Source organism: Doryrhamphus excisus, chromosome 20, assembly GCF_030265055.1.
Source record: "Doryrhamphus excisus isolate RoL2022-K1 chromosome 20, RoL_Dexc_1.0, whole genome shotgun sequence".
NCBI classification, from domain to species: domain Eukaryota; kingdom Metazoa; phylum Chordata; class Actinopteri; order Syngnathiformes; family Syngnathidae; genus Doryrhamphus; species Doryrhamphus excisus.
The window spans coordinates 11107560-11125907 of NC_080485.1; the positions used below are offsets into that span (position 1 = coordinate 11107560).

The 18348-nt window shown below is 41.7% G+C and overlaps 2 protein-coding genes across 9 annotated transcripts in view; both read right to left on the reverse strand.

The window, feature by feature from the left end:
* LOC131108007 (uncharacterized) overlaps positions 1-2158 on the reverse strand; it is a 122506-nt gene extending 120348 nt beyond the window's left edge. For all 8 annotated transcript variants that reach the window (XR_009120373.1, XR_009120374.1, XR_009120376.1 and 5 more), the window contains exon 1: positions 1969-2158. Coding sequence is in view for 2 of the 8 variants with exons in the window: in XM_058058589.1 (XP_057914572.1) it covers positions 1969-2043 (75 nt within the window). In the remaining 6 variants the exon portion in view is untranslated. The remainder of the gene's footprint in view (positions 1-1968) is intronic.
* A 2296-nt stretch (positions 2159-4454) lies between these two features.
* LOC131107840 (actin-related protein 2-B) lies at positions 4455-18226 on the reverse strand. Its single transcript, XM_058058234.1, has 9 exons — positions 18060-18226; positions 16556-16666; positions 13007-13222; positions 11716-11788; positions 11449-11585; positions 11170-11319; positions 9836-9981; positions 9605-9737; positions 4455-5719 (listed from the first exon to the last, which is right to left on the reverse strand). Exons 1-9 carry the CDS (start codon positions 18105-18107, stop codon positions 5549-5551), a joined length of 1185 nt encoding a protein of 394 aa, XP_057914217.1. The 5' UTR covers positions 18108-18226; the 3' UTR covers positions 4455-5548.
* Positions 18227-18348: the final 122 nt, after the last annotated feature.

Sequence of the window (18348 nt, forward strand, 5' to 3'; positions counted from 1 at the left end):
ACTTGTACTTTTTAATGATATTCCAACAGCGACGTATGTGTCCCTGGAGCCTGTTTATGAGTGCCAAACATGAGAAAACTCTCACTTCCCCCACTTGTTTGCTCCACATAGCTAAGCTAGTGTTGCTAATTTCACACCACATAATGTAATATTATGAGGAAAAATAATTTTAGAATAAATTTGTCAATTTGTGGAAAAGGTTATGTTAATGAAGTCAAAATATGAGAATAAATTCATAATTATGATAAAAACATTTATATGAATAAAGTTGATTTAGTTGGAAAATTAAAAAAAAAACAGAAACAGGTTGAAAAAACTCATTTTAGGGGGAATAAAAAGTATTCCATTGAGGAAAATGTTGCAATTTTATGAGAATAAACTTAGAATATTCTGAAAAACAATTTTAGAATAAATTTGTCAATTTGTGGAAAAAGTTATGTTAGTCAAAATATGAGAATAAATTCATAATTATGAGAAAAAACATTTATATGAATAAAGTTGATTTAGTTGGAAAATATAACAGAAACGGTAAAAAAAACTAATTTTAGTGGGAATAAAAAGTATTCTAATGAGGAAAATTTTGCAATTTTTCCAGAATAAACTTAGAATATTCTGAAAAACAATAATGCAGTTATGGTAGCAAAAAGTTGAAACATTAAAAATAAATGTCAAGTCGTGAAATGAGACACAAAATGAAACAAAGTTATAATTTTTGGACAAAAATATTAGAATTACAGGAAGTTGAAACATTTGGAAAATAAGAAAAGAGCAGACCAAAGTTCTTACTAATAATTCACTTTTTAGTGATATCACAAAGATGTATATAGTGTATAACTTCATTTTTTTAGTATGTGGTCCGTAGTAGAAAAAACTTCAGACACCCAATTGCGGGACCTCTGATACTTATTCTTCCTAAGGACAAGCAGGAGGTGACGTGATAAAATGCTATAAACCTATTGGGGGTAAAGGTTTTCAGGCCAGGTTCCAGACTCAGGATTTAAAGTTTCTATCTGAACAATCGCCATCTTTTGTTGCATCCAAAACACCCACCCTCCCACCAGCTGCCTCCCCTCCTCAGCAGGAACATGTGATAGCCATCGAGGGCTGTTTCACTCAGGATGTCTCTGGAAAAGCATGTGGGCGATAATGATGGCGAAAGGGAGGGAGGGCTCTGGAGAGAAAAAGACGGTCCCGCAGGGCTTTTGGTGGGCCTTTGCTAAGCGGCTCAGCGACTGCAAACAGCATCACGGTCCACATGTGCAAACATTTAAGATATCTGCTCTGGTAATGGGGTCAGCATGGCCCCTCTGCGAGCACACGGTGCGCAGCAGCAGCAGCAGCTCACTTCCCAGCACACTTGAAGGGAATGGCTGCCTGCTTGCTGAGCTCTCATGTCCAAAGATAGGCAGGCCGGGAGAGTCACTTGTCTCATATTTGCATACACAAGCTTTGGAGACACTTGCGTGTTTTTGCAGGTTGATTTGAAGTTAAAACATATAGGAATACAACCAAACATTTACAAGCATATAGCAAAGTGCATTTCAAATCCTATTTTGAATTGTTTGCTTTTTTTTATTAGCCTACATGCAACAGGTGGGACATTTGTTCAAGTTGCAACCACAAAAACGACAAAATCACAACAACCCAAACCAACAGAGCAATAATAGTACATTACATCCCATCATAGTACCAGTAATATAATAGAGTAATGTATACATAGCAACAATTGCCAATGAGTGTTAAAGCATTAGTGTTGCTAATGCTAATGTTAATTGCTACCAAGTATTCATGCAAGAACAGTGGCCTATGTACAGCGCATTAAAAGCCAGCCAAATTCTGTCTACTATTGTGCATTTTCTCTGTTAATAAGTTATTAATGACATAACACATTTGAAACTGGTGTTTTCGTCGACAAAAGATCCATTTGAATTGTTTGCTCGGCAGCCATTTTGAGGCCAATTCACTTACCAGGGATTTGTGGTTAGGTGTCTTCGGGTTAAAGTTGTTCTTCGTCATTGTTCGTCCAAAATCGGTTTTCCACATCTGTAAAACTTGTACTCATAAATACTTTATATACACTTGTTGTCATATTCGGAATGAGCGTGTTTTTGTTTTAAACAACTTGGCTAGACAGTCATTACAACTTTGACGTTTCCGGCGTTCGCCGACAAAAAGTCATGTGACTCGTTACAGCCAATTAATAACCAGCTGTCAGTGACGTCATTGAATAACCAGGAACAAAATTTGAAATTACTTTTTTTTTTTTACTTTTTGCTATGTAGTACATTTAAAAACACAAATTTTTACCCGATAATGGAGCTTTTATTGCTTTCTGAGCTACAAAAAAAGGCTGGCTAATTGATTATTTTTAACCAATCTCGTTCGTCATGGGTCATGACGTCACCGTAACGGAAATGGTTTAGCAAATGTTGAAAAATAACTTATATACAGTATTTCAAGCACTTAAATGCAAGGGTGGCGTCTTATTGTCAAAGTTTTGTTTGTCATTGAAAGCCAGGCAATTGTGAAAATAAAAATTTAAAACAAACAAGCAAATAGTGGAAGTCCTAAAAAAAAAAAAGAAAGCTAAAAAAAAAACACTCCAAAAGAGCTTTTGGAGTGTGTCATGAGCTTTATCCACACATGGAATTTGCAGTCAAAAAAGTTTTTCTTCTCTCTCTCTTTACTTGAATGTTTGGGCTTTTTTGTTTTTCAATGTGTGGACACTACAAGCCTGTTTTTCACGCTCATTCATTCACATTTATTCTCCCAGGCTGGCAAGATTCTTTCTAAAAGACTAAAAGTCTTGTCTGTAAAACTCCTGTAAAGTCAAAACCATGCAGCCTCTCAAGAGTTCATGAAAAGTTAAAACATTTGGTCTCAGAGCAAAAATGTCTTTGTCTCTTGGGGTGAAATGTCCCTGAATTACAATATATACAAATATAAATCACATAATATAAACAGATCTGAAGCAAATGACCTTCCCTTTTAATGTAACTTCCTCTAGATTGTGTCCAGAGAGGAACTTCAAACGGGCCCTCGGAGGTAAGAGTTCAGGGTCGGAGGGGAAGTGGAGGGAGTCCAGGGATTAAAATGAAACGAGGCATTTTTTTTTTTTAAATAATTTATTTCAGGCGCGGAAAGAGAGCCCCTTCCTCCGGTGGCGCCAGTCCTCTCTGCCACTGATCCATTTTATTTCCCTTATCCATTTACCTTGAGACTTCTTCACTTCAGTCGTCTTGCTTAAAATAAGACTGTGGATTATTTCTTTGTTGCAATGCTCCTTGTAAGTAAATAAAAACAACTCATGGTGTTGGAGTGCCCTGCCTTCCTGTATGAGGCTGTTTATGGTTCTTCCACATGCTTCAGATTATTTTAATTTTTCATTATATAATTTAAATAACTACTTTAACTATAGTGGGTAGACCGCCATCCCACAGCAATGTGTGACAAGCGTGAGGAGGTTCCTCCACATTCTGATGAGTCTATTTACCGTTTTAAATCATAAACGTGCGTTCAAGATTGTTCAGCTAATAAAAACTGTTCAATGGCAATCAAATGTGTAAATTCACGAAGAAAAAAAATGACTTAACTATCAAAATTGAAGACAAGACGCCACTTTTGGTCGACACTGACATCAAAAAGGACTGCCGCTCCGTAGCAGTGTGTGACCAGTACGAGTATACGTCATTTAAATAGGAAAATATGCCCCTAAAACGGTTGAGTAGAATACCCCACTCATAAATGTGTCAATTTGTGGAAAAAGTTGTTAATAAAGTGAAAATATGACAATAAATTCATAATTATGAAAATAACATTTATATGAATGAAGTCGATTTAGTTGGAAAATTAAAAAAAAACAGAAAATTTTAGGGGAATAAAAAAAATTCTAATAAGGAAAATGTTGCAATTTTACAAGAATAAACTTGGAATATTCTGAAAAAAAAATGACGTTATGGTAGCAAAAAGTTGAAACATTCAAAATAAATGTCAAGTCGTAAAATGAGACATGACTTCAAACAAAGTTGTAATTTTTGAACAAAATTATTAGTATATTAGAAATAATATATAGAAAATAAGATTAGAAAATAAGAGACCAACGTTCTTACTAATAAATCACTTTTAACCGATATCAGAAAGATGAGTATATAGTGTATAACTTCATTTTTTTTTAGTTTGTGGTCCGTCGTAAAAAAAGTTCAATTGCAGGACCTCTGATACTTATTCTTCGTAAGGACAAGCAGGAGGTGACATGATAGGTTCAGATTGCTAAAACGACTGGGTTAAATACCCCAGTTTTTGGTGGCATATTTTACCAAGCATCTTGACCGGAAATCTAAATCCATGAAAATAGCACAAAACAAAAACATTTAACACTACCATCGCACAACAGTGTGAGACGAGGCTGCCAAAATCTTCATTTAAAAGTCCCGACAGAAGCGACGACCCAGGCGTCCTTATAAATCACTTTTATTTAAATCAGCGTTAGGCAGTTATGCTATGAACAACAAAATAAAAACAAAAAGTGACAAAAAAAAAAAAGAGCAAGACATAAAAGATGAGCTCCAGTTAACAACAAACTGCACTTGGCACTGGATAAGACGTCCACGGAAAGAGGAAAAGAAAAATATAAACATTTACTCCAAAATTAAAAAAAAAAAAAAAAAAATGAAGTGCCTCCAGTATTCATCATGTCGGCCTGCTGAGGGGACTGAAAGACTGGACAACTTAAATCTCTCGAGTTTGGGTGGCCGCCATTTTCCAATCAAACTGCCCTTCTGTGACTGGCCACATTTTGGAGAAAACACAACAGACATTATTAGGTTTGATCAGCTGAATAGGCGGAACAAACATCCCCACACCGGAAAGTACCATCACACAAACCCATATCAAGTTTCAGGAGGGGGGGGGGGGCTTCTTCTTCTTTTATTTCTTCTTTTTTTTTTTTGGTGCCCCTTTAAGGAATTAAGTCTTCATAAAAACATGGAGGAACTTCTGTTACCACAATACACTCCATTTACAATGGTAGTAGTGCACAGCAACAAAAGGAAATCAAATCATATATGCAATAAATTCAACAAAAAAATGAAATCCCTCTCCCAGAAAAAGAAAAAGTGGCTTATAAAAACCGTAAAAATGTGATTAGCTGTCGCTGACGGATGCTGAAAGCTTGCAAGTGTTTTGGAGGTGGACCTTGATTGTGATATCAAAGACGTGTACAAGGTACAAGGCGCTTCTAGACTTTGCAGCCCCGTCCCCGATTTTTGATGCTGATTCATAGTTTCTGACTAACTCTGAAGGTAGGTGGGGGGTGGGGGGGTGCGGTGCAAAGATGGAAGTGTGGAAAATATGGAAAGTGACCCAGGAGAGGAGGAAAAGGAAAGCACAAAGGTGATGGCTGGATGTCCTCTGATGTTTGAGGAGCACCACAAGCCCAAAGAGAAGAAGGATAAATAGATATATTCTCTTATGAGGGGGGAATTGTGTATGTGTGTCTTTTGCGCTGTGCGATCATGTTATGTGTATGTGTGTGTGTGTGTGAGGCGCTTTATCTGACGGTGACGCCGAGTTTTTGCAGCACACGGACACCCTTCTCCTGGTACTCCTCGCGGGTCAGCCAGAAGTTGTCCTTGTCCTTCATGATGTCGGCCAGTACAGCCCCGCCCAGGAACACCATGTGCTTTCGCCTGGGAGGGTCCTCGATGCGGATCTTAAATTTCTAAAAAAAAAGAAAAAAAAAAGACGATGAGGGGACAGGAAGAACAGGAAGTTCACATCATGACTAACTAAGAAGTGTTCCTCCACTACTTCCTTGTGGACAAATTTCACAGCATCAGTGTTAAATCTGCTTGTGTTTGGCTTTTTCTTGAGCTTTTATTACTCCACATATTCCATAAGAAGCCTACAAAGAACATACAGTATGTGTTGACTTGTGAGAAGCTACTTAAACCATCAAAAGTTTCCTCAGACTGACTGACTACTTCCAAGTTATGTTGCCAGCTTGTGGGTTAAAAGTTTACATTAAATACTTTGAAAGCATCTGGCGGGTGCCGATGTAGCCCCCCCGGGAGCCATAGTTTGCCCACCCCTGTCCTCGAGCCTCTTTATGAGCGCCGAGTGTGAGGAAAAATCCCTCACTTTTGACGTTGCGTCTTTCATGACATGAAAGAAAACCCTACTTCCTCATGTACGTGATACCACCCCTAGCTAGATGTATGTACTGTACGTACAACAGTGTCTCTTTTTGTGCGTTCTAAAGATACAAAAACAGATAAAAAGGGACCGCATGTAATGGGACACACCTACTGTACGTCTACAAAGACCGTTGAAAGACACCTCCAAAAAGCTCCAACAAGGTTTTATGGTTCTCTATCCATGCGCTAACAAGTACATTCATGATAACATCTAATACTTTTAGTATTACATCTAATACTTTTAGTATTTTGTCGCATTTCGGACCATTTACCAGAAGTGTCGCACTGATTTTGTTCATAACAACATTGAAACAAAGGCTTTCGCAGCAGTAGCGTTAGCCGTTAGCGGTAGTCGCTAGCCGCTGTGGTGCGTCAAGGTGCCAATGCGCCAGTAACGCAGCTCAATCTGCGTAACAATGTTAATAATAATAACAATAAAAATTTGGGGGCTGCACGGTGGACGAGTGGTTAGCACGCAGACCTCGCAGCTAGGAGACCAGGGTTCAATTCCCCCCTCGGCCATCTCTGTGTGGAGTTTGCATGTTCTCCCCGTGCATTTCTCCAGGTACTCCGTTTTCCTCCCACATTCCAAAAACATTGGTTTCTGTTAGGGTGGCACGGCGGTCTAGTGGTTAGCGCGCAGACCTCACAGCTATGAGACCAGGTTCAATTCCACCATCAGCTTTTTTTTTTAGGGTTTTCTCCGGGTACTCCGGTTTCCTCCCACATTCCAAAAACATGCTAGGTTAATTAGCGACTCCAAATTGTCCATAGGTATGAATGTGAGTGTGAATGGTTGTTTGTCTATATGCGCCCTGTGATTGGCTGGCCACCAGTCCAGGGTGTACCCCCCGCCTCTCGCCTGAGGAAAACTGGAATAGGCTCCAGCACCCCCCCCCCCCCGACCCTCGTGAGGATAAGCGGTAGAGAATGAATGAATGAAAATGTTGCTGTAGCTTGCATCATATGCAAATGAAATGCAAATGAAGTGATTTTTGGGAGTTTTTTTTAAGTGTTTCCCATGAAGAAGATTCTTAGCCAAGTCTGTTTTTATATCTTTAGAACGCACACACAAGCGACGTGTTAATGTCTTACATAAGGATTGTGGGTAACGGGCAAAATAATTCTTTAAGTTTGATGATTTTTTTTTCCATCCTGGACAATTGCAGAGTTGTGTTTATACAGTATGTGAAAGTGGACTAAAATACACTGCGTCATAGACAGTGAACATGCAGTACATCACACATTAACAGCATGTTGCCAGTCGGGTTTACTAAAGGAACTGTCAAATTGTCTAAATTCCAGCATCAAGTCATTATTTTAGACAAAACATTTTCCAAATCCACTATTGTGGTACTTCTGACACTTCTTTAAAATAGTGAAAAATACTATAAAACAGGACATTTGGGGATGAAGAGCCACAAACTGGGGGCCCGATAAGCCAAACACACATAAAAAGCGTGACATGGGCAAGTTGTTTACGAGCTAACAAAAATATCCGCAGACTCAGGAGAAAAATATCTGGCTCATTAGTCACTAAACGCTCTTCTGTGTTCACCAGCACTGCGCCATGTCGTCTGTGTGGAGCTGATAGTCAGATGGTGGGGGGTTGAAATACTTTCTCATGTAAAAAAAAAAAAGGCTGCATAAAAATCTTAAGAGGCTGGGATTATACGTGTGCAAGTTAATTCATGTTTTAATAGAGGAGGCCCGTGTGTGACTAAACATGGCTGCCGACAATAAGCCTGTAGCTCTGTGAAAGGGTATGCAAGCGGGCACGACAAACATGTGGGAGATCAGACGGACTGAATGGGGCGCCTTTAAATGGTTTTAATGGTTAAATTTCCCTTCTGGGGATGTTTTCTTGGAGCATTTGCAGAAAGCTGAAAGAGTCACCACTGTCTGCCATCTTGAATATTCTTTGTACAGGCCCCTGTGATTGGCTGGCGACCAGTCCAGGGTGTACCCCGCCTCACGCCCGAAGACAGCTGGGATAGGTTCCAGCACCCCTGCGACCCTCGTGAGGCAAAGCGGTAGAAAATGAATGAATGAATGTACAGGCCCCTGAAGTCACTAAATTCTGAATTTGCCTGAACTATCCATCCATCTTCTGCTTATCCAAGGTCAGGCAACAGCCTAAGCAGGGAAGCCCAGACTTCCCTCTTTCCAGCTACTTCAAGCGGATCCCGAGTTATTCCCAGGCCAGTTGAAAGACATGGTCTTCCCAATGTGTCTGGGTTTTCTCCTACCGGACGACAAGACGTGCAGGGATGCATTCTGACCAGATGCCCGAGCCACCTCAACTGGCTCCTCAGAGTTTCTCCCGAATGACAGTCCTTCTAACATCTCATCTCTAAGGTAGACAGTCCAGCAACCCAATGGAGAAAACTCATTTCATCTGCTTGTAGCCGAGAGCTTGTGCTTGTGGTCACCACTCAAAGATCATAACCATGATTGACGAGTCCACCGCACTAATCCAGCTGTCAATTTCGTGTTCTTAAACTCCTCCACCACCTGGGGCAGGATGTCATCCCCAGCCCCAGCACTGAGGACCTTTTTAACCACCTCGCCAACCTCAGCCCCCAAAGATACGAGAGCCCAACAGGGAGTCCCCAGGCACTGCGTCTTCATTGGAAGCCATTTTGTACAAAAGTCCCACAAATCTTTGCTGTTTGAATTGCTGCCACGCAGGAGACTTACCGGAAAACTAATTCTTCACATGCAATTTGGGTTTTCTTTGGCTTTTTTTTGCACCACTTATGGACCAGCTTCAACTATGAGTGTTCAGAGAAGAACACCACATGAAGTGTATTTTTTTTGCATTCGGACTTAGTCATCAATTCACAGTGCTCAACTTCTACCCTTTGTATGACGCCAAGCATGTTAAAATATCACTTTAAAATAGTGCCTGTTTGACCCTGGAACAGATTATTTTTATTACTGTTATTCCCTATGGGGGGAAAAGTGTTTCAAAAAACACAAAGGAGGTTGTGTTTGACTTTGGAACTGTAATTTGGTTAATTTGTGTTTTCTGTCATGAGGTCCAACCCTAAATGAGACAACTTAAAATTGAGTCCCATCATAGCAAAGGTCTTGACAGCTGAACAAAACCTCTTGATGACCACATAAACACTAAATTTGCCATTTTGTGGGAAAAAAAACAAAAACAAAAACAATATAATACCACTAGCACCACCTGGTGGTAATGTGGTACATTGCCACCACTCTGAAGCACATCCAATGTACTGTATTGTGTTTTCTGACAAGTGTGTCTTAATGAGCAGGTAAGGGAAGATGATTGGTGATGGGAAAACTAATACTACAGACTTAATTGATTTAAATGACATATTGTACCAGTCAAACATTTGCAATAAGACTAGGTAAGCTGATATTCTGCTTTGGTTTCTCACCGAGAGCTTGTCCACATCTCCCTTCAGCACACGCTCCAGGTAAAGCTGCTTAAGTTCCCTCTCCAGCCTTGAGGGTAGACCCGGATACATGGTGGAACCGCCCGAGAGCACAATGTGTTTGTAGAACTCAGGCCTGGACATCATGACAGGCACAGAAGGAGACATGATGTTTTTTATTCCAGCATGTTTGCAGGCTGAACATTCGGGGGCCAGACATGGCATGGCGCTCACCTGGTGTCGATGTCGGCCGCTTGGATGGTGTTGAAGAGAAGCTCGGCCACGCCTACGCCCTCCACGTTGATGAGGTGGGGCTGGAACAGAGCCTCCGGGGCCTCAAAGCGCTCTCCGCCCACCTTGATCACACGGCCATCTGGCAGCTGGAGATATGTGGGAGGTTGGAGATGAAAAGGGAAGGGGGGGGGGGGGGGGGGGGGGGAAACAGTTGGGTTTAAAGCACGAGATAAAAAGAATGTCAGCTTGAAGGAGGCATTTTGTTCAACATGTGAGTTAAAGCATGACAGCATGCGCGTGTGCGAGTATAGAAAGGCTTCATTCAGACGTTAGCACCAAGAGGAAGTGGAGCCCCGCCACGGCCGCAAAGTGGCTGCACAGGAAATGATATCACACTCGGTCCAAGGCCCCGCGGCCGCACTCACATTGCCCTCCTTGTTTCGCACGGTCGCTTACGCTAGCGCGCCAGCATGAACCCAAACATACACGGTCACAGTGAGCTCAGAGACACAACAGCAGCTCGCCAAGGCGTGCAAGCGACGCAGACTGCGGGAAGCTGCGTTTGGGTTCTGTGGTTCTCTCCGCATGTGAGGGAAAAAATGGGTGGGGGGGGGGGGGTGGGGGGTCGGAAAGAAAAGCAAGGAGAGTGAAGAAGCCCCGCCCCCCACCCTTCAAACCAGATGTTAGACTGTGAAGTCGGTCAGTAGCACTGGCCGCTAACAAACACAGTCGATTTATACTTCATTACCCATCAACCCTCCTGTTTTCCCCAGGAAACTCATTTTGTCCATCATTGACGCCCTCCAGTTTTATTAGTTGTCCGTATTTTAACTTTCAAGGGAAAATGAGGCTCTCTCCCCCCCTCACTCCATCCCAAAACTTCCCTTATTTGCTGGGAAAATGTATCTTATTTTCAAATGCAAATGTAGACCCAGGTTTGGACTTGGGAATAAGGACCCATGTCATCGTTGCATGGCGCTAGTGCTTTTAGAAATAGCAAAGAGAACATTTTTCATCAAAAGGTAAACACCAAAAATCCCCAGCAGGCTACAAATATGCTGTTGGTATAAACCAGTGCATAAAAACCCAGTTAAACACATTAATGGCCCTGTTTATTAGCAGAAATAACTATTTTAGATGGTTTCTGTGCTACAAGCTTGAGTTTCTGATGTGATTTAGCATTTTGAAAAATAATTTATTATTTGACATTTAATTTAAAAAAAAAAGCAAAATGACACCACTACACATAGAAGCGTCCTCCAGAGACTTGCATGTGGTTCATCACAATTATCTACCAGGTAACAAGAGTAGCTCCACAGTGTGAGGCTTTTTACCGTGTAGGACTCCACCAGCACGGTGGTCTCCAGCGCCAGCTTCTGCTCTTGCTCGATGTTGTAGCCCACATAGCACAGCTTCTCCTTCATCATGCGCACCGTCTCAAAGTCTGCAGAGTGGTTGAAGGCGTAGCCTCTCAGCAGCAGCAACTGCACAAAACACGGCAGCCCGAAAAAGTCAGCTTTCAGACGTAATTGCACAGTAAAAATCACAAAAATTACGAAGATGACGATAACCATAGATTTAGTTTTGATAAGTTTGAAAGTTTCATTAGACACCTTGATGAGGTAGCGGGTAATGTCCCGGCCCGCAATATCCAGGCGTCTGGTCAGGTGGGGCAGGCTGAAGCCTTCATACACTGGGCAAATGTGGGTCACGCCATCGCCAGAGTCTACCACCACGCCTGTCAGAAGGCCTGTTCACACACACACAGACTCTAAATTGTGCATGCTTTTCAACCACCCAAAATACTTCATCTCACGAGGTGTGCTAATTAAGTCTGATATGTGCTCGTTAAATACTTTTAATTAACCCTGAGGCCCCACCTTGAGCGTAGAGTGTCAGAACGGCTTGAATGGCGATGTAGACTCCTGCAAACTGGTAAGTCTCGAACATCACCTGCAAAACATGAGCAAAATGTTACTTAAAAGATGACCTACTATGCATAAGTTCCTTTTTCTTGATGCTCTTATAGAAATGTGTGTCCCTAGAGACCATTTATGAGTGCCAAACAAAAAGAAAAATGTATGATATGTTTGTGCATGTTTGAAATTACGGCTTTTTGCGACTTCGTGCTGGAGAGGCGTGCAGCATGTATACAACCACCGCGTTGTTAAACACAAAGCTTTGTTCGCTATCTTCAACAAATGGGCTAACATAGCATTTGACTAATGCTAGCACTATTGCTCAACTACGCTAGATACACTAATGTTTGCATCCGCCTGTCCCACTCCTTAATGCTAGCTCTCGCACTTGAGCCTCACTTCTGTAATTGACGCAATCGGGTTATTATTGCTCAGGTAAACAGAGATGTTTCCAGTGATTATAATGAAGATTTGAGCAATGTGTCAATAGTTTGAGTCGGGATGAAATAGAGCGCTTGCAGAACATGGAATTAAGCCTTAAGACATGTGAACTGATCACTGCAAAGAACAGAACTCAAGGTGGGCGTCCATCCATGTCTCGTTCTCGGCACCTGCTTCGTCTGTTGTCGTCTAAAACCTTCATTGTTTGGAAAACATAAACATACAACACAATAAAAAACTATACTGAACCAAGTCGACGAGCAAAAGCACAAGTTGAATCGTTTCAGGGACCCCTTTAAAGCAACAGGCTGGTGTCCCAATGATATGTTCCCAGTAGGCGTTATGCTTCTGCTTAGTCATTACACCGTCCCATTCAACACCATCTTGATCCTGTTATGTATTTTATATTTCTTTCTCTGGGTGGTGTTTTTCTTAGAAACCATGGCCATTGCCAACTATTTATTAGCTTGTTAGTTTCTTCCGTCGCGAGCAAACAATGGCAATTAAAGACAGATGGAGACTTTTATTAGAGCGGGAACTAATCGATGTGTTACAGTCACTAACTGTCACTTTTATTGCAAATATTGATGCGAAATGTGAGAAGTCGGCATTCGTGAAGGTGGGCTGGATGTCCACTGCACATCACGCTACGCAGGAGGATTTAGACGGGGAGGAGTAAGCCGTCGTAGCGTCCCCTAGCACCTCGATGTAGTCTAAAATGCAGTATGAAGGCCACCATGGGATCTACGACACTTCAGATATAAAGAGCAGCTATTAATAAATAAATGAAAAGTTTACTTTAAATCTGTACCTCTATGATTTTCTCCCTGTTCTTAGTGGGATTCATGGGGGGCTCGGTCAGCAGAATCTTGCAATTGCGGGAATCGATGTTGAGCTTCTCCGGACCGAAGGTGTAGTCCCACAGGTGCTTCATGTCGTCCCAGTTCCTCACGATGCCGTTCTCCATGGGGTAGTTGACCTCCAGCATGGAGCGCAGCTCGCTGGCCTCGTCGCCCACCATCAGGTCCTGGTGACATCGACACACACGTGAACACTTCGGAGCAGCAGTTTGAATTCCTAACTCATTTTAGAGTTAACCAGTCGAGCAGTGAGTATGTTAAACTACTATACCATTAACTCATCTTTCAAACGCAGCTTTTGAAACTGCGTTACCCAGCATGCACCGCAAACCCGCATGCACTCATGTTCCCCCTCGGGTTACACTGGCGGTTTAAGCGCCAGGACTCAGCTGTGTGCAATGTAAACTCAGCGCACGGCACAGTCTCAACATTCCGTTAGGAGACATCAAAAAGCCGACAAGACGGGCCGGCGGTCATTTTATGGCTTCATCCTGTGCGCTTTTGGCATTAATGTGGCGTCCATGTGGTCTCAATAAGGAAAGACAAAAGGTAAAAAGGAGGGAAAAAATGTGGCGGTTAGACTGGAGACATCTGTTTTTAGGTTCACCTCTTCTACAAGATAAAAGACTAATATTTACTCATTTGCTTTTTACGCCATCAGGCATCTATAGGGCCACCTGTTACTTATACAGTATGTGTTCCTGCGCATGTTCTTTTGTTGGGGTTTTCCGTTATGTTGAAATATAACCAGTTCATTGCTAAGAACTCATTTTCTTTATTGTGTGGAATGGACTGAAGCAATGCAGTGAAAATGCGGTGCACTGCTGGGCTACAACCATTCTATTCGATTCTACTATTCGAACAACTGCAACTGCAAAAACATTTGTATTCTCTTGAAGTACATATGTTGGTGGGTAAAAATATAATAAGCAAACAGTATAGAAATTATGTTTTCTTTGTGTTTCGGCTAAACAATGTGCACCTAAGTGCTTTATACCAGACAGCATGACATCTAGATGTGTTTGAAGTTATGGGAAATATCAAAGACATCATTGATAAAACACATGTGTTGCATCAAAGAGGTTGTGTGTAAAGTTTTGATTTTTATTGCATTTTTAAAAACTTATGTCCGGTGGTTGTCTCACGTGGCCGGAATTGTGGAAGATTAACAGCAAAAACATAACATAGCGTAACGTCAGTCTGGCGCTCCCTCATACATTTAACTTTGGATGAAAGCCGTGTGATGCAAGAACATCAGAGGCTACAAATTCAAACAATCCTTCAAGGACTTCATAAAAAAAAAGGTTAGTGATTAATGGCTTTTATCCCATGATAGTGGCGAGGTGTTTATTTTGTGAACCCTCAAAACACTCAAAAGCAGGCAACAATGGATTTTTACGTGTGAGTAAAACTCCTAAAAGAAAACAAAGGCATTGAAATCCAAACAAGCCGTCCATGGCAGGCAAGAAGAGAGCACACGCCATCATTACTTACCATCTTGCGGGATTTCTACTTCAGCGTGGAACAACAAAACATGGAGGAAGAGGAAGGCGTACATGTATCTATGAATGCAGTAGCAGTAAAAAAAAAAAAAACACTTGGAAACGGCAAGAGGGAGCTGACATGGATAGCCCCGGCAAAAACTGCTCCAACTTTACTTTCTAACATTGACCGTTAATGACGAAGAAAAGGAAGGAAAACAATACGAAAAAAGACGGTGTAGCATAAAAAAGGCATGGAATCATTTCAGGCTAAACAGCAACAACCCACTTTGGATGTTGCAGCATCCCCACAGACACCAGGAATGGAGCGAAGAATTGACGTAGTGCAAATCAATGACATTAGAGATGCTGGATTCATGACTGCTGTCAAATGTGTAGCTAGCTCATTACAATGGTTTCTCCTTAAAAACGTTCACATCTGTACGTTCTAAATAAAGAAAACCCGCTGGCACAAAGCAGTTAACGATGCACATAATGAGAAGCACCTATTACACCTATAAAGCCCTCTATAAAAACCTCAAAAAAGGGAAAAGATTGTACTCCATTGACATAAAGTGACCTCCATATTAACCAAGCTACAGTGACATTTTTATTGTACGAGCTAACACAGAAGAACTAACCCCCAGCCAGTTTCCCCTGACCCCCTGCTGGTATTGGAGATCTTTGAAGGTGATGTGCATCAGATGTTTCAGAGACAAAAGATGCAGGACCAACTGACCCCCATCATCACCTGAACCTTCAACCCTTCTGTGGAGCTGTGTGAAGTGCCGTCCTGCTTCAAACGCTCCACCATCATCCCAGTCCCCAAGAAAAAAAGCCTCCACCTCAGAATTAAATGACTATAAACCCGTGGCCCTGACATCTGTGGTCATGAAATCCACCTGAAGGCCATCATGGGTCCCCTGTAGTTTGCCTACAGGGTAAAAAGGTTGGGCGGATGGATGTGCGACTGCACTACATCCTGCAACACCTCGACTCCCCGGGGACCCATGCAAGGATAGTGTTTGTGGACTTTAGCCTCCACCTGTCACTGGATCACTAGCTAGGCCAATAAAGTACATTTTCCAACTGACACAGCGCCTTACTTATTATTACTTTTTCAATATCGAGAGCGCACAGAAAGGCGCAAGACATGGACTCTGACGGCATGATAACCTTGGCCAAAAATATCATGGTTTCACTGTATTATTACAGCTCTAAAATGTGTTATTTTGAAATATCTATTGCAAAAAAAAGACAAATTCAAACACAGACTAATGCAAAAACTGTACAAGGGCACACCGGCGTCAGTTGATGCCAACGAGGCAGCTAACGTCAGTTACGACGGTTAAGTGGCCAACTTTTGGCAACACAGCTCAAGCAAGGCATTGCATTATTCCGCCATAAATATAGTAACTCGTTGTAACTTGGTTAATATACAGGTCAGTTATATAAATGGAAGTGTTGCCATTTTTTGTTTTCTTTGTGAGGGCTTTACCGTCAAAAACCTGTTGCTAGCAAGCTGATATGAACTTGTTTTCTCATGCTATAATTTGCAGAAAAGGGAAAGAAATATATGCTCATGTTTCCCCTGTAGGATTGTGAATGATGGGCAAAATTCCAAAAAAGGTGCAGCTCCCCTTTAAGTTTAGGGTTTATAAACGTACAGCCAGCAACATAATGTTTCTTGTAATGAATTGATCTCCTTTTTCCAGTGAATCATAAGTCTTGGGTGGATACATTTGCCTACATAGAAACCTTATCCAGCCCATTAGCCCCATGAAAATACAGTTAGGTACTATGTAGGAAGCAATTTTAAGAAATAAAACGGTTGATCATCTCAAAAAATTAAACTAATTGGTCATTTGTTAAGTGAAATGTTTTACTTACTAATGTGTATTTATTATTGCTTTTAACAAAGCAAAAGTCTATGTTATACAATTACTCAAATAAAATAAATAGATTAGATATCTGCAGCCCTAATATAGTGTGTTGTAAATAAATGGAGACGTTTTGTACCTTGATCTCGATGTTTCCCACTTTGGCCGTGGAGCGGATGATGGGCCTGCCAACGAGGGCGGGAAAGATGTGCTCTGGGAAGTTGGAGCCAGCATACCCGCACTTGACAAACTAAAATTACAACAACAACAACAGCGATGAGGACATTTCATACAAAGCAGAAGTTACACGCCTGCTGGATAGAATGTAAACATATAGAAGTAAAATGTGTATGTAAAATGTGCTGCACAAAAGTGGCACAAAACTTGAAAACACAAAAAAACAGGACCACCATCTGGTGCCTTTTGGTGATAAAAGATGAATATAGACAGTAAGTAATGTGATTTACATTGAAAGATGCAGCATCAACATATGCATCTTGATTTATCATAACATGGACAATTTCATACCATTAATACTGGTTCACTTCTATTTACACTTCTATGGTATTTAATAGCAGTTAGTGTGAATTGCAGTTAATGAAGTTCATATACGGGTGGCCACAGTTTGACCCCGGAACAGGCTATTCCCATTTCCTATGAGAAACTTGACTATTAAGATGGCTGAATAAAGACTCCTCTAAAGGTGAAAGGGTGACACGTTCTGTGTGCTTGTGTGAAACAGCATCATCTTGCTGAGCCAACTTCCTGTTTTGAGAGAGGAAGTCGCTCTTGACAAAAAAAATGTGTATGTGCAATGACATTCCTGCCATGGCCTGCAATGTATGTGGCACAACAAAAATGGCTGGTCATCTACAGTATTTATTGCTTACACATGTTCATATACAACACTATAATGTGTACTGTACTATTACGTGCTAATGCTAATAAGACTAGTGTGGAACAGGCGACAATGCGGCGTGTCTGCCACTTCCTGGTGGCTTTGTAGACACGTCTCGCATCACCAAGAAAATACCCTACTGGAGAAATTGTATGCACAAAATGTAAAAATAATCACAACGCCTGAGTCAGCAGTTCTAACAACAGGAAGTCAGTAGCTGGATGGAAAAATGATTAAACTACAATTGACCTGGTACGGCCTACATATAACTACGATCACATTGAGTGTTAAATCTTAATCATAAATCGAATTTATTTTTTAAATACATAAAAGGCACTGTAAGCGTTACAAGAGTGCGTAGCCATGACGTTGGAACATGAAAGAGCTCAGCAGACAGTCGGAAAACACCAGACAGCTGTAAGCTAGCAGGCTAGCTAGTTAGCATGCTATCTCCAGTCACCCAAGTGGTGTTAAACTTCCCGTGTGTAATTGTTTCACTTTGTTAAGCAATAGTTGGTCACTGTATCTAAAGTAGTGTGTCCAGTTTGTGTGAAAACGACCGCGACGCATCAAAGCGCCTTTTCCGTGCCAGGTCTGGATGAATGAACATTAGCTAGCTAACTCGCCAGCTAGCAACACGCCCAGTTGACGCTAGCATAAGCAGATCCCACTTCCTGTTTCTTGGTCAGCAGACGACGAGTAAAACAAGGTGAGTATGAAACCTAACACGCCGTTAAAGACTCACCCCGGTCCCGTTGTCGCATACCACCACTTTCCTTCCCTGGCTGTCCATTCTGTCTAAGCCCTGTTGCCTCTGAACCTCCCCGCAACTTTCTTCTGCAAGCCGGAAGGAAGACACGAGAGCCCGGACGAGAGGCGGAGGAAAAGAAGGGTGGTCATCCGGTGTGGGTGTGTTTTTTTTTTCCGTTTGTCAGTATGCGATCCCGAGAGACACAGCGAGACACAACATCACAGCATGACTAACTAAATGTGGAAGTCAAGAGTTTAATCCCCAAATAGCGAATGGCGACACA

What these genes read in the sequence shown, in the direction of transcription:
- LOC131107840 (XM_058058234.1), bottom strand. Translation starts at nt 18,107, where the DNA reads ATGGACAGCCAGGGAAGGAAAGTGGTGGTATGCGACAACGGGACCGGG. An exon ending in ACAGGGAGAAAATCATAGAG is followed by an intron (nt 11,789 to 13,006) that starts GTACAGATTTAA and finishes CATGTTTTGCAG; the next exon opens with GTGATGTTCGAGACTTACCA. An exon ending in TTACCCGCTACCTCATCAAG is followed by an intron (nt 11,320 to 11,448) that starts GTGTCTAATGAA and finishes TGTTTTGTGCAG; the next exon opens with TTGCTGCTGCTGAGAGGCTA.